The sequence below is a fragment of the Podarcis cretensis genome (genome assembly GCF_951804945.1).
Source record: "Podarcis cretensis genome assembly, chromosome: 6".
Classification (NCBI taxonomy): Eukaryota; Metazoa; Chordata; class Lepidosauria; order Squamata; family Lacertidae; genus Podarcis; species Podarcis cretensis.
Window position 1 is genome coordinate 100,167,845 of NC_137175.1, and position 12,442 is coordinate 100,180,286.

The 12,442-nt window shown below is 43.0% G+C and overlaps 1 protein-coding gene and 1 long non-coding RNA gene across 7 annotated transcripts in view; one reads left to right on the top strand and one right to left on the bottom strand.

The window, feature by feature from the left end:
* The window catches only part of RGL1 (ral guanine nucleotide dissociation stimulator like 1), a 153,343-nt gene that overhangs the window by 125,536 nt on the left and 15,365 nt on the right, over nt 1-12,442 (top strand). For all 6 annotated transcript variants that reach the window (XM_079981329.1, XM_079981331.1, XM_079981330.1 and 3 more), the window contains 7 exons: nt 487-599; nt 5,580-5,795; nt 6,646-6,749; nt 7,517-7,601; nt 9,833-9,922; nt 10,940-11,026; nt 12,286-12,318. In XM_079981329.1, coding sequence (XP_079837455.1) covers nt 487-599; nt 5,580-5,795; nt 6,646-6,749; nt 7,517-7,601; nt 9,833-9,922; nt 10,940-11,026; nt 12,286-12,318 — 728 coding nt within the window. The remainder of the gene's footprint in view (nt 1-486; nt 600-5,579; nt 5,796-6,645; nt 6,750-7,516; nt 7,602-9,832; nt 9,923-10,939; nt 11,027-12,285; nt 12,319-12,442) is intronic.
* LOC307218974 overlaps nt 3,408-12,442 on the bottom strand; it is a 95,304-nt gene continuing 86,269 nt past the window's right edge. The window contains exon 3 of the long non-coding RNA XR_013840214.1: nt 3,408-3,648. This is a non-coding gene — a long non-coding RNA (uncharacterized lncRNA). The remainder of the gene's footprint in view (nt 3,649-12,442) is intronic.

The following is a 12,442-nucleotide window of genomic DNA, read 5'->3' on the forward strand; positions in this document are numbered from 1 at the left end:
ATGTAAGAGGCTATGTTTGGTTCACTTATTACAGCAGACCAATACAATCCACATTCCCAAATGTATTTACAGATTAGAACATAAATCCCAGTTGGACTGTGGCCTTCTCTCAATTTTGCAGTGCACCTTTTAATGTGCAAGAAAGTGTTCACAAAAAATATATTTTACATTAAAAATATGTATTTTCCAGAAAGAAGCCTGGAAAAAGGAGTATTTTATGTAAAAGTGCATACAAATTGTGAACAATTTAACTGTGGACTTTTCATGCATTCTTTCCAAATATCATTAAAGCAGAATCCTTTTGCCTACAATTGGTTCTGGACTTTTCTTTCCCATTCTCTCTTTCAGTTATTGAAACCTTATGCTTGCTTTTTGTCTCCGTATATACTCAGCATAACAGGGTCCCAGCTTCCTTTGGGCCTCCATAAAAGAGGTTTAGTAGGTGATGTTTTGCTGTATCTCACAGTATTATTATATTCTGGACAGATGGGATTCATGACACCTTTGCCCTTGAAGAAAAAATGGAGATGAGTGGATCAGAAGAGTTCTCTTCTTTCCCAGAAGACCTTGTGGCAGAGCAGCTAACCTACATGGATGCTGTAAGTATAACATATGCTTCAGAACGTGATTCTGAAATGTGTGCTGTGGAGAAGGCACAAATTCCTGCTGGACTCATCCCAGGCTACACTGTTAGATCAGGAAGGAGACGGTTCCTAATCTGTTCCCACAACTTGGGACAGCTGTGCTTTCTCATTGTGTTGTCTTGTGCTGGTGGGTGGGACCCAATAAGGTCAATTCCTCAATCATCAAAGGCTTTTATCATCTGGTGGTTCCTTTTCTTGTAGCCTTTGACCCCTTAGACCTAATTGCAAGCACTGGCCGTTTTCCTTCTTTGGACTGAAGACAATTCTGAGCCCTTCACTTGCTTACTAAAATGCAGGTAGAATTGGTCCTTAGTGAACTTGACCTCATGGGGAAGTGGGCTCTTAGATTACTTCCAATTACATATCTGCCATGTTGTTTTGTGTGTGCTGAGATGGCTTTATTGTTTGCAATTGTCAGAGCCTAAACAACTTTGCCCTCCAAATTTTCCTCAGGGTCCTCTGTGAGTTTTGTTGGTGAATACTCTCCGAATGTCTGACTATTATTTGGTACATTAAAAAAAAAATGCTCAGCAACAGTATTAGACATTCAAATTTTTTGCAGTAGCAGTCAACACCTGTCAGGGTCCATCAGGACAAGTGCAATTGGCATGCTATAGGTAAATTTCAATGTCAAATTTTGATTCCAGTCTTCAGATATCTATCTTCTATATTAAAATTTCAACATAAAAAAATCTAACTTTCTGTAACTGAAAATATGCAGGGAGTCAATTTTATTTCTTTATTTCTTTGCAAAAATTCATTTTTGTTCTATTTTTCTAGTTAAATGGTAAAGCAAGTACTGTAAATGGGATAGTTTAGCTGGTAGAGTATGATATTCTTAATCTCACAGATTGTAGGTACAAGCCTCACGTTGGGCAAAAGAGTCCTGAATTTTAGAGGGTTGGACTAGATGACCCTCGTGGTCTCTTCCAACTCTTACAAGTTTATGATTCTATGACTTTGTGATATTCATCTTGCATCGTGTTCATAGACATAAAGTTGTACTAGGTTACTAGCAGTGGAGGGCATTAGTCCACTATCCCCCCGCCCCCCATCCTCAGTCTGCCCAGCCCCTGCCAGCCTGCCTTCTCCCTTGCAGCCACTCCAGGGGCACCGGCACTGGCTGCCATATTCATAGAATCATAGAGTTGGAAGAGACCACAAGGGCCATCGAGTCCAACCCCCTGCCAAGCAGGAAACACCATCAGAGCACTCTTGACATATGGTTGTCAAGCCTCTGCTTAAAGACCTCCAAAGAAGGAGACTCCACCACACTCCTTGGCAGCAAATTCCACTGTCGAACAGCTCTTACTGTCAGGAAGTTCTTCCTAATGTTTAGGTGGAATCTTTTTTCTTGTAGTTTGGAACCATTGCTCCGTGTCCGCTTCTCTGGAGCAGCAGAAAACAACCTTTCTCCCTCCTCTATGTGACATCCTTTTATATATTTGAACATGGCTATCATCTCACCCCTTAACCTCCTCTTCTCCAGGCTAAACATGCCCAGCTCCCTTAGCCGTTCCTCATAAGGCATCGTTTCCAGGCCTTTGACCATTTTGGTTGCCCTCCTCTGGACACGTTCCAGTTTGTCAGTGTCCTTCTTGAACTGTGGTGCCCAGAACTGGACACAGTACTCCAGGTGAGGTCTGACCAGAGCAGAATACAGTGGCACTATTACTTCCCTTGATCTAGATGCTATACTCCTATTGATGCAGCCCAGAATTGCATTGGCTTTTTTAGCTGCCGCGTCACACTGTTGGCTCATGTCAAGTTTGCGGTCAACCAAGACTCCTAGATCCTTTTCACATGTACTGTTCTCAAACCAGGTGTCACCCATCTTGTATTTGTGCCTCTCATTTTTTTTGTCCAAGTGCAATACTTTACATTTCTCCCTGTTAAAATTCATCTTGTTTCTTTTGGCCCAGTTCTCTAATCTGTCAAGGTTGTTTTGAAGTGTGATCCTGTCCTCTGGGGTGTTAGCCACCCCTCCCAGTTTGGTGTCATCTGCAAATTTGATCAGGATGCCCTTGAGTCCATCATCCAAGTCGTTGATAAAGATGTTGAATAAGACGGGGCCCAAGACAGAACCCTGTGGCACCCCACTAGTCACTCTTCTCCAGGATGAAGAGGAACCATTGATGAGCACCCTTTGGGTTCGGTCAGTTAGCCAGTTACAAATCCACTGAGTGGTAGCATAGTCAAGACCGCATTTTACCAGCTTCTTTACAAGAATATCATGGGGCACCTTGTCAAATGCCTTGCTGAAATCAAGGTAGGCTACATCCACTGCATTCCCTTCATCTACCAGGCTTGTAATTCTGTCAAAAAACGAGATCAGGTTAGTCTGACATGACTTATTTTTCAGAAATCCATGCTGACTATTGGTGATCACAGCATTCCTTTCTAGGTGCTCACAGACTGTTTGCTTAATGATCTGCTCCAGAATCTTCCCTGGTATTGATGTCAGACTGACTGGGCGGTAATTATTTGGGTCCTCTCTTTTCCCCTTTTTGAAAATAGGGACAACATTTGCCCTCCTCCAGTCTGCCGGGACTTCGCCTGTTCTCCAGGAATTCTCAAAGATGACTGCCAGTGGTTCTGAGATCACATCTGCCAGTTCTTTTAATACTCTTGGATGCAGTTCATCTGGCCCTGGAGACTTGAATACATATTCCTCCTCCTTGGTCTCAGTGCTTCCATCATAGCACTTAGCTGGGAGCAGAATGGGGACAAAATGAGCACATTGGCTCTGGCTACGCCTTTGGGAGCCAGTGTGGTGTAGTGGTTAAGAGCGGTAGTCTCCTAATCTGGGGAACCGGGTTCGTGTCTCCGCTCCTCCACATGCAGCTGCTGGGTGACCTTGGGCCAGTCACACTTCTCTGAAGTCTCTCAGCCCCACTCACCTCACAGAGTGTTTGTTGTGGGGGAGGAAGGGAAAGGAGAATGTGAGCCGCTTTGAGACTCCTGAAGGGGAGTGAAAGGCGGGATATCAAATCCAAACTCTTCTCTTCTTCTTCTTCTTTGGTGGCCTTCCTGACTTCTGCCCTGCCAGCTGCAATGGATACCAGCTCCTGTGGGTTACAAGTTGCCCATGAACTGGAAGCAAAAAAGTACAGTGGTACCTCGGGTTAAGAACTTAATTCGTTCCGGAGGTCCATACTTAACCTCAAACTATTCTTAACCTGAAGCACCACTTTAGCTAATGGGGCCTGCTGCTGCTGCCGCGCCGCCGGAGCACAATTTCTGTTCTTATCCTGAAGCAAAGTTCTTAACCTGAAGCACTATTTTTGGGTTAGTGGAGTCTGTAACCTGAAGCGTATGTAACTTGAAGCGTATCTAACCCGAGGTACCACTGTAATCGAAATAGCTGCAAAATACCGTATTGGCCCAGATATAAGCTGCACCCGAATATAAGCCGCACCTTTAAAATTCAAGGGGGGGGAGGCAATACCGGAATACAAGCTGCTCCCTTAAAATTCTGCAGGCACTCACACCCGTTTTACCGTATGTCTGTTTCAGCAGCGATGCCATAAAAGCCAATTTTTGTGAGGTTGCTAATTTAAACCGCACTTTAACTTTTCACAGTCGGAATTGGGGGGGGGGGAAGGGTGGCTTACATTTGGGCCAATACGGTAATACAGGTATGCCACAGCATATTAACAGATGATAGCTAAATTCAAACATAATATAAAACCAAAGTTTGAGCTTCCAAAGCAGCAGACCACAATTTAGAACTGTTTGTCACCTGGAAATAGATGTTTGCTTCCTTCCTTTGGTACTGTTGTACTTCTGACTAATGAATGAGCCCTCAATAGATGACCAAACTCAATAGATGACCTAATTCTACTCATGTATGGCCAATTGAATGCATCAAAATGTTTATGAAAGCAGACTGGTAGAAGTCTGGTCTGCTTCTGCAGGTTCGAAATACTTATCTGATTCCATACCAAAGCAATTTGGCCATCCACTTCTCAGTGCTGGTGGACGGAATGAAAATGGTACATGGAATTCCAGCTGTTGAACTATTGTTTAATTGATATCAGATAGGACCCAGCTTGGCATTTAGATTCCAGATTTACTTTTTGGAATGTTTAGAAAATGTAGCTTGTTTCCCTAATAATGGAGTAATTCAGACAAAAATGGCTGAGAAAAAAATAAAAATAAGACTGAATGTGGCAAACCAAACTGATTTTCCCACTGCTAAACAGTCAAACTTCTTTCTAAACTGAACAGTGTCTTATCTCTCCATTAGTGGGAAATGCTGCTCCAAACAAAGGTTTGGGTGTATACATAATTCCTGGAATTGCATAATTGAGCCCCCATTGTCACTTTGCCATGGCAGAAAAGCTGTTTAAAGCCAGGGAGGTGAATCTCTTTCAGCCACAGTGCGACTACATTCTATTGTGTGCAACATTTTTTGTGTGGGGCCACATGGTGCTGGTGGGTGGAGCAGTGAATGTGATCCTTTCCTACCGTCAAGAGGGTGTGTCAAGAGTATTTGTCAGGAATAAATCACACAGAGTGAAGTTATTTATTAGAAGAAACAAGGTCAACTCAAGAACACCAGAGTCTTCTCTGTAGGTCTTGCCCCTATGAGGCAGCCTTCCCACAGCTGCCTAAATCTGCTCCTCCCGCGGGTCCTTCCCAAGCAGCCTGAGACTAGCCAACGCACCTGTCCCTGCTCCTCCCTCTTCATACCTCATCTGGTCCTGGGAGACCAGGGGGGAGGGGAGCTTGTTGCCGCAGGATGGGGAGACCCCCCCCCCGCTTCTTCACCAGCCTGACTCCTCCTCTCTTGCCTCTGCCTTTGATTCTGGACTTCTCCCTGCCACAGCCTCTCCCTGCTCACTAGACCCTGTGTTCAGCTTTGCAGGTGTGCATTTCAGTGATGATTATGAATAATATTGTGCTGATAATATGTATTTTGTGTTGTTGTAGAAACTGTTTAAAAGAGTGGTGCCCCATCACTGCTTGGGCTGCATCTGGTCTCAGAGGGATAAGAAGGAGAACAAGCACTTGGCCCCCACCATCAGAGCCACCATTGCCCAGTTCAATTCGGTGACCAAATGTGTTGTCAGGACCATCTTGAATGGAAAAGAGTTGAAAACACAACAGCGAGCCAAGATCATAGAGAAATGGATCAATATTGCACATGTAAATATGCATTTTGTACAAACTGTCTCCCCGGGAAAAGGAAATAATCTGTCTTCATTATGGGAAACATCAGTGCCATGGGTCTTTTGCTTTAATATTTTCATTAATGCTAAGCAAATGGGTTTTTTTTTTGTTCTTCTCCTCTAGGGTAGCTTTGGAAGTTGTTGTTGTAGTAGTAGTAATAGTAGTTAAAAATCACATTTCTGTTTGTCCATCCTTTCCCTGTTCATCAAAGGCATCCCATATGGTTACCCCATGCCATCCCAAAGCCACCACCTAAGTCTATATGGCAAGACTATAAATGGCAGTATGCTAGCCATCAAGGGAAGTACGCTGAATTAGCATTTGTCAGCCAAATTTGCTTTTTGGGTAGCTTTTTGGGTTCCATGCTTTTCCATGCCCAGAAACTTCTATTTAATGATGAAGAGTGTTGTGTGACTTAAAAGTAACACGAAAGCCTCCACAGGAAACAGGGATGTGAATATGTTTTTGAATAAATGCTCTTTAGTTCTCTTCAGCTTGGTCATAGAGGCCCACTTTTACTAATCTTATAACTGGAAGAGCTGGAAACTATTAAACTGAATCAACACCATTGCCACACACACACACCAAAAGTTAAAAGTGAAGAAAACAAGAACAAGGTGCCAAAACCTACATTAAAGCTTATTTTTAGATGCTGGAAAGGGCCAGGGAGACACACTCTCTCTCCTTAAAGTGCTCAATATTTGTTCAGGTGGTTTTAGCAGTAAGAATTTACAGCAGCTGCCATATCCTAAAACAGGAAATCACCCATCGGTGTGTAATAATTGATATTTAACCCTCTTCTGTTTCTTAATCACCTCTTCTGCAGGAATGTAGGATCCTGAAGAATTTTTCCTCCTTGAGGGCCATTGTTTCAGCACTACAATCGAACTCCATCTATCGGTTAAAGAAGAGCTGGGCATGTGTCGCAAAGTAAGACTTTCCCACCTCTTCTTTGCAATGGAGAGCAACCTTGTTAATTGTTGTTGATCTTGCTGCTTCAGTGTGTGGGTCTCATGCCCAGTTCCTCCACAGTTGATTAGAGGGTCCAGGAGGAGGCGACAGGGTGTGAGAGGCAAAGTTGTCCAATAGCCTCAAGAACAGTCCTCCTAATTATGCAGATTAGTGAAAATGCCTAGCCTAGAAATCTCTATAGGGAGAATATTGCCGGCTCCAGGCTGGCTAGTTAGGACAAGGAAGCTCCCTTGCATAATGTGGTCGGTTTCCTGCAGTTCCTTCCCCTGACCAGAGTTGGGAGATGGTGGCATACAAGATGAACCCCGATCTGACATCCCTCCAGTCCCCAGATTGAGAAAGGGAATAGGCAAGACCTTCAAATATCTGTGGCTGCTACCTGTAAGTTTCCCCCTGTGGTCACATAGCAGCTGTAACGGTTGAGGATCTTCATCAGGAAAAGTTCATGGAGAGCAGGATTAACCCACACACCCTTCACACAACAGTGTGCTATAAATTGGAGCCCATCCCCAGTGGGTGCTATTACAAACTTTTAAGAAAACAGGAGACAATCTGTGGTCACAAATCTTTCACAGCCATCTCCTTTTGTGTCCCAAGTCCAGCCACGGGCTCAGGTTCTGACAAGACAACAGTAGCACCACGGTCTAATCTCAACATGTTTAGCTTTTAATTTGTTTTGGGATATCTGAAAACCTCAGTTTTCAATCAGTTTCTTTTCTGCACAGGGACAGGATGTTGATGTTTGAGGAACTGTCAGAAATTTTCTCGGATCACGACAACTATTTGACAAGCCGGGAGTTGCTAATGCGGGTGAGAAGTAGTGGATATCTCAGTGGTGCATTAAAACACTGCTTTTTAAAACCTTGTGAGCACTGCTCTCAGCTCCCCCCCCCCCCCGCTAAAATGTACAAATGTGATGGGCTCCACTTGGATCAAAATGGAGCCAGACCTCTGATATTTACCATCATAAAGGTCAGAGAGTGGCTGTTAATCTGTGACCATGGGGAAAGCCAACAACAAAATCTGAAATGTGACTGATTTGGGATAACTAATCCCTTAAAGGGGATGGTCTGAGTTTTCTATTCTATTCAACTGAGATGGGATGGAAGATATTGACAAGCACCCAGAAACCATGGAAAGCCAGTGGAATATTCAGAGATATGTACCATAGGAAAACTCATATGCAAAGATTGACAAAATATGGATGTGTAAACTAATGCTTGGAAGCCTTAGTGAGCTATTTTATGAATATGTTTTTTCTTTTAATATCAGAAACCTGTTGGAAAGACAGTAATCATTTAGATGAATGGGAAATCTATGGTGAAAAAGCTGCATTGGCAGAAGTGTTACTCTACATGTCAACAAGAGTATTGAGTACAATAAATTAAAAACTTTAGGAGGAACAAAACTAATTGCAAAATCACTGTGTCTAGAAATACCTATTCAAATAAGAAATTGAGTACTTAAAACATGCACACATACACAGCCCAAACTCTGAGAACAATTTTGAGCTTGATGTGGAGGCAGAATGTGAAAATATTAACTAGGTAAATGTGCATTCAGATCATGGCAAAGAGACAGCTTTTTTTGATATGATAATTATACCTTGCAACAGTTAGCTATAGAGCTTATAATAGAAGTGGCGACCCATAAATTAATATTGAGTTGTGCCCAGAATCTGGAAATGTTAAGTGTCACCAGAATGCTTGGAAATAGTGATCACAGTACTCTGAGCTTCAGTTTATTATGAATAGAAAATTGCCCAGGAAGGCCAGCAAAGTTTCATTTAATTTCAGTGGAAGGAAATTCACAAAAATGAGAGGCTTCATTAAAATAAAGTTGAAGGAGAGAGGGGGTTGGACTAGATGACCCTCAGAGTCCCTTCCAGCGCCACAATACTAGGATTCTATGACATGTTTGTAAGTTATTTAAACTTTAATTTATACCATGGATTAGAGAAGGTGTGGAACCATCTAAGGATAACAACATAGTTACATAATAGTGTGAAGGAAGCCATAAAAATTGTGGTGTGCGGTGAATTCAGATGAATCATGAAACAAAATGGGGCATTTTTAAGGGGTTCTGGGCTTGTTCAAGGCACCCTGAACTAAAGCAGGGGTCTGAAGCACTTAGTGGTACTTTGGATGTTAACTGGATGTTAAATTGGATGTTAAAAAAATGCTACAGACAAGGATCTGCTAAAAGCAAAACTAATGTATGCAAGCTTATCATATAATGAAAACTGGGTGAGTTAGAAGAGCTCCATTGTGAATGAAGTAGAGAAGCTAAATGAATTATTTGCTCCAATATCCATTGTGGGAGATGTTGGAGAAAGACCCACATCTGAACCTTTGTTTTCAGGGAGGGCATCTGAGAAGCAGTGTCAGGTTGCTGATCCCCACAACTGCACATCAAAGCAGCCTAGGGAACAATGGCAATAGGTTAATCAGCCTGTGCCAGAAGTCCAAAAAGTGTTGTGAAATATGGCTTCCATTCATACAGTTATTGGGAAAGTGCTCTCCAGGGCTGCAGTCGCTGGAATGTAAAAGCAAGCATTTTCATTTCCTGACTGTCTCCTTGTTAGTCAGCAGACCAGAGATATTAGTCATCATATCCCAGTGCAAGTGTACAAGAAACTGGTGCTTTTTCTTAATACAGCATTATATAATAGGGGAGATGTTTATTAGAACATATTTTAAAGTAAGTTAGGAACAAGATGTTTAAGAAGAGAGAAAATGTTAAGTGTTTAGAAGTGAGAAAGTTGTAGTCCAGATGTGTTTGACTTGGAGAAGATGGGGAATTGGCAGGACTCATGAACTGGCCTATAAATATTTTGCAAACAAGCTTATGGCATTTTGGAACATTTTCCTTCACAATGCCAGGAAACAAAGATTTTTGAACCTCTTTCTTTCACTTTTTTCCAGCAGTAAGCAATGTTTTCTGGACTTGAGAGAACAGTACATAAGTTTGCAATTAGTATGAGAAATGTTTGCAAGCCTCTTTCGTAGCCTCTTTCGTTACTTGCCCTTTTCACACTACAGGAAGGAACGTCTAAATTTGCAAATTTGGACAGCAGCGTGAAAGAGAACCAGAAGAGAACTCAGAGGAGGCTTCAACTGCAGAAAGATATGGTGAGCCTTCTCCCTTTCATTTTCTCTATGAGATAATCATAATATTAAGAAATTAAGATTTAGAGCAGAAGGTGCCCTTTTCTGAAGAATATAAAAATAGAGCAATTGCAAAAACAGTCTTGGAAATCTCCTAGTCCTGATGCGAATATAATGGTTTGGGTTTAGATGAAATTGAAAACCAGTGTTTTCATTTCATGAATGAGCCTTCCCATGTGAGCCTTGGGCTCACATGCATTCTGTCCTGTTTCTTCCTCTTCCATGCCTGGGAGAAGATTGAAACCTCCTGCTTTTAAACCACAGCTCCCTGTGACATCAGAGCTCAGGGAAATGTGGTTGATTTAAGCTGCAATTTGAGAGCAAGCCAGGATTGGAAACCATCCCCTTGGGAAACAAGTCAGAACTAGTATTTTGTTTAAAACAAATAAATTAAGATAAGCCTCAGAAGTTAAAACATATACTCTGGGACCAAGATTATTTTATAGTACAGTACATTTAAAATCTGATGTGGGAGGAGGCATTGATCACAGTCAGCTTACGTTGAAATGACACCAGACACTATTTGGAAACTCAGCTCTTGCCTTTTAAGTCTTCAGGCAGTTGGTATTTTGCTGTATTGCAGAGGTTCTCAACCTATAATCTGTGCAACCTTGGGTTCCTGCAAAGCTTATCAGGTGATCTTCATGAAAAGATGTAGAATGGTTGACAAAGCTTCCTTGGAATAGAGCTTTTCAGCCACTACATTCCAATCATTACCTCGGCCATTGGCTGGAGCTGTTGGGAGTTGGAGTCCAAGAGTATCTGAATGGCCATAGATTCCCCACTGCTGTCTTGGGTCGACGTAAAGGGAAAAGCTTGTAATGTGCAGCCACGTTCTAAGAGGGCAGGAAGGTTCCTATGAGGTTCCTATGAGTAGGCACTCAAAGCCTTGAAGGGCTTGGAATTGGACCCACAAACCAATTGGTAGCTGTTGAGGCTGAGGAAAGATGGGTGACTTGTTTCTGCTGTCATCCTGTGCAGGGTGTAATGCAAGGCACTGTTCCTTATCTTGGTACTTTTCTGACTGACCTGACAATGCTGGACACAGCTCTTCAGGACTACGTGGAGGTAGGTTACACAACAGACCCACCAGCCTGCTTTCTGAATGTGATTCCTAATAGCTGTGTGGGTTTCATTATAACAATCACGGGGGGGGGGGGGGAGAGAGAAATGCCAGAAGCAGAGGCAAGTGGAATCTTCATTAGGAAATAATTGGATATTGCTATCAAATGGAATTTAAAGTGGGGAGTTCTCCCAACTATACTCTACATCAAAAATGTAGTTTTTTTCAAACAGGTGGGAAGGAATATGGGTGTCCTGGATTATATGTAAATTACTTAGTTGGAATACTCTTGTGAAATATTATTCTGAAAGCTGAGTTCTTCTGAGATCTACAGAATAATAGTATCCACATTAAGGTAGAAATACTCAGGAGCCAATTCACATGGATAATTGTCCTGACCTGAGCATTGCAGGCTGTGGGATCCCACCTGGAATCCTGCAGCCAGTCTCCGTTCATATGAAGGCGGTGTTTGTGAGAACCAGCATCTCCACACAGAGCACGGCAGCCCAACTATTCCTACCAAGTGGGCTGCAATAGTACTTCAATCCAGAACCCGTAGGTCGCACACTGCCATGTCACGTGAGGGTGCAGTGGAGTGAGCCCCACATTGAATGGCTCCTCCCCAGCCCTCAGGCTGCCTCCCCAAAGCCTACTAAGTAGGCACCAGGCACCAGGTGTGATGCTCTGGCAGGATCGTAGAGGTCTTCCACCTCCTTCCCAAAGCTGGGAAAGCACTAATTAGGCTTTGGGAAGAAGGAGGGAGGACTCCAGGACCCTGTCACAGCCCTCATGCCTCCCTCCCCAGCTTTGGGAAGGCAGAGCAATGGGGTCAAATGTTGGGCCTCCTGTCGAACTGCCCTGACATAGGAGCTTTACCAGTAGTGTAATGGAGGGAGGATGCAGCTCCAGGACTTTTCTTCAGAGCAGTGACTATGATATTGTCCACAGAACCACCAGGCTAGCTCAGGGTCAAGCGACGGAAGGAGGTGACGACAAGACTTTCAGTTGGTGGCAGATTGGAGTAGCCAGATTGGAGTATGGTGCCCTCTTCCTGTAGGCCCAGGGATGATGGGAGTCGTAGTCCAACCATATCTGGAGGGCTTGAAAGATTAGTCCTTTTGAAAAGCAAGGAAAAGATGTGATCCTATAGCAAAATACATTTGAAAGCAGCTATTTTACTGTTAAAAACTGTATAATTATTAAATTGAGAACATATAGACAAATGGATTTCAAAACTAATCCTTCCTCTCTCTGTTTCTTGCAGGGAGGGCTAATAAATTTTGAAAAGAGAAGGCGGGTAAGTTTGCTTTTTCTTTACTGTGTTCCCTGGCTGATCTGCACCTCATCCTCTTTCTGGCTTCAGAGGCAGGCAGGAGGTGACACAACTAGATAAACTTGCAAATGGAACTGCAAGGCAGCCT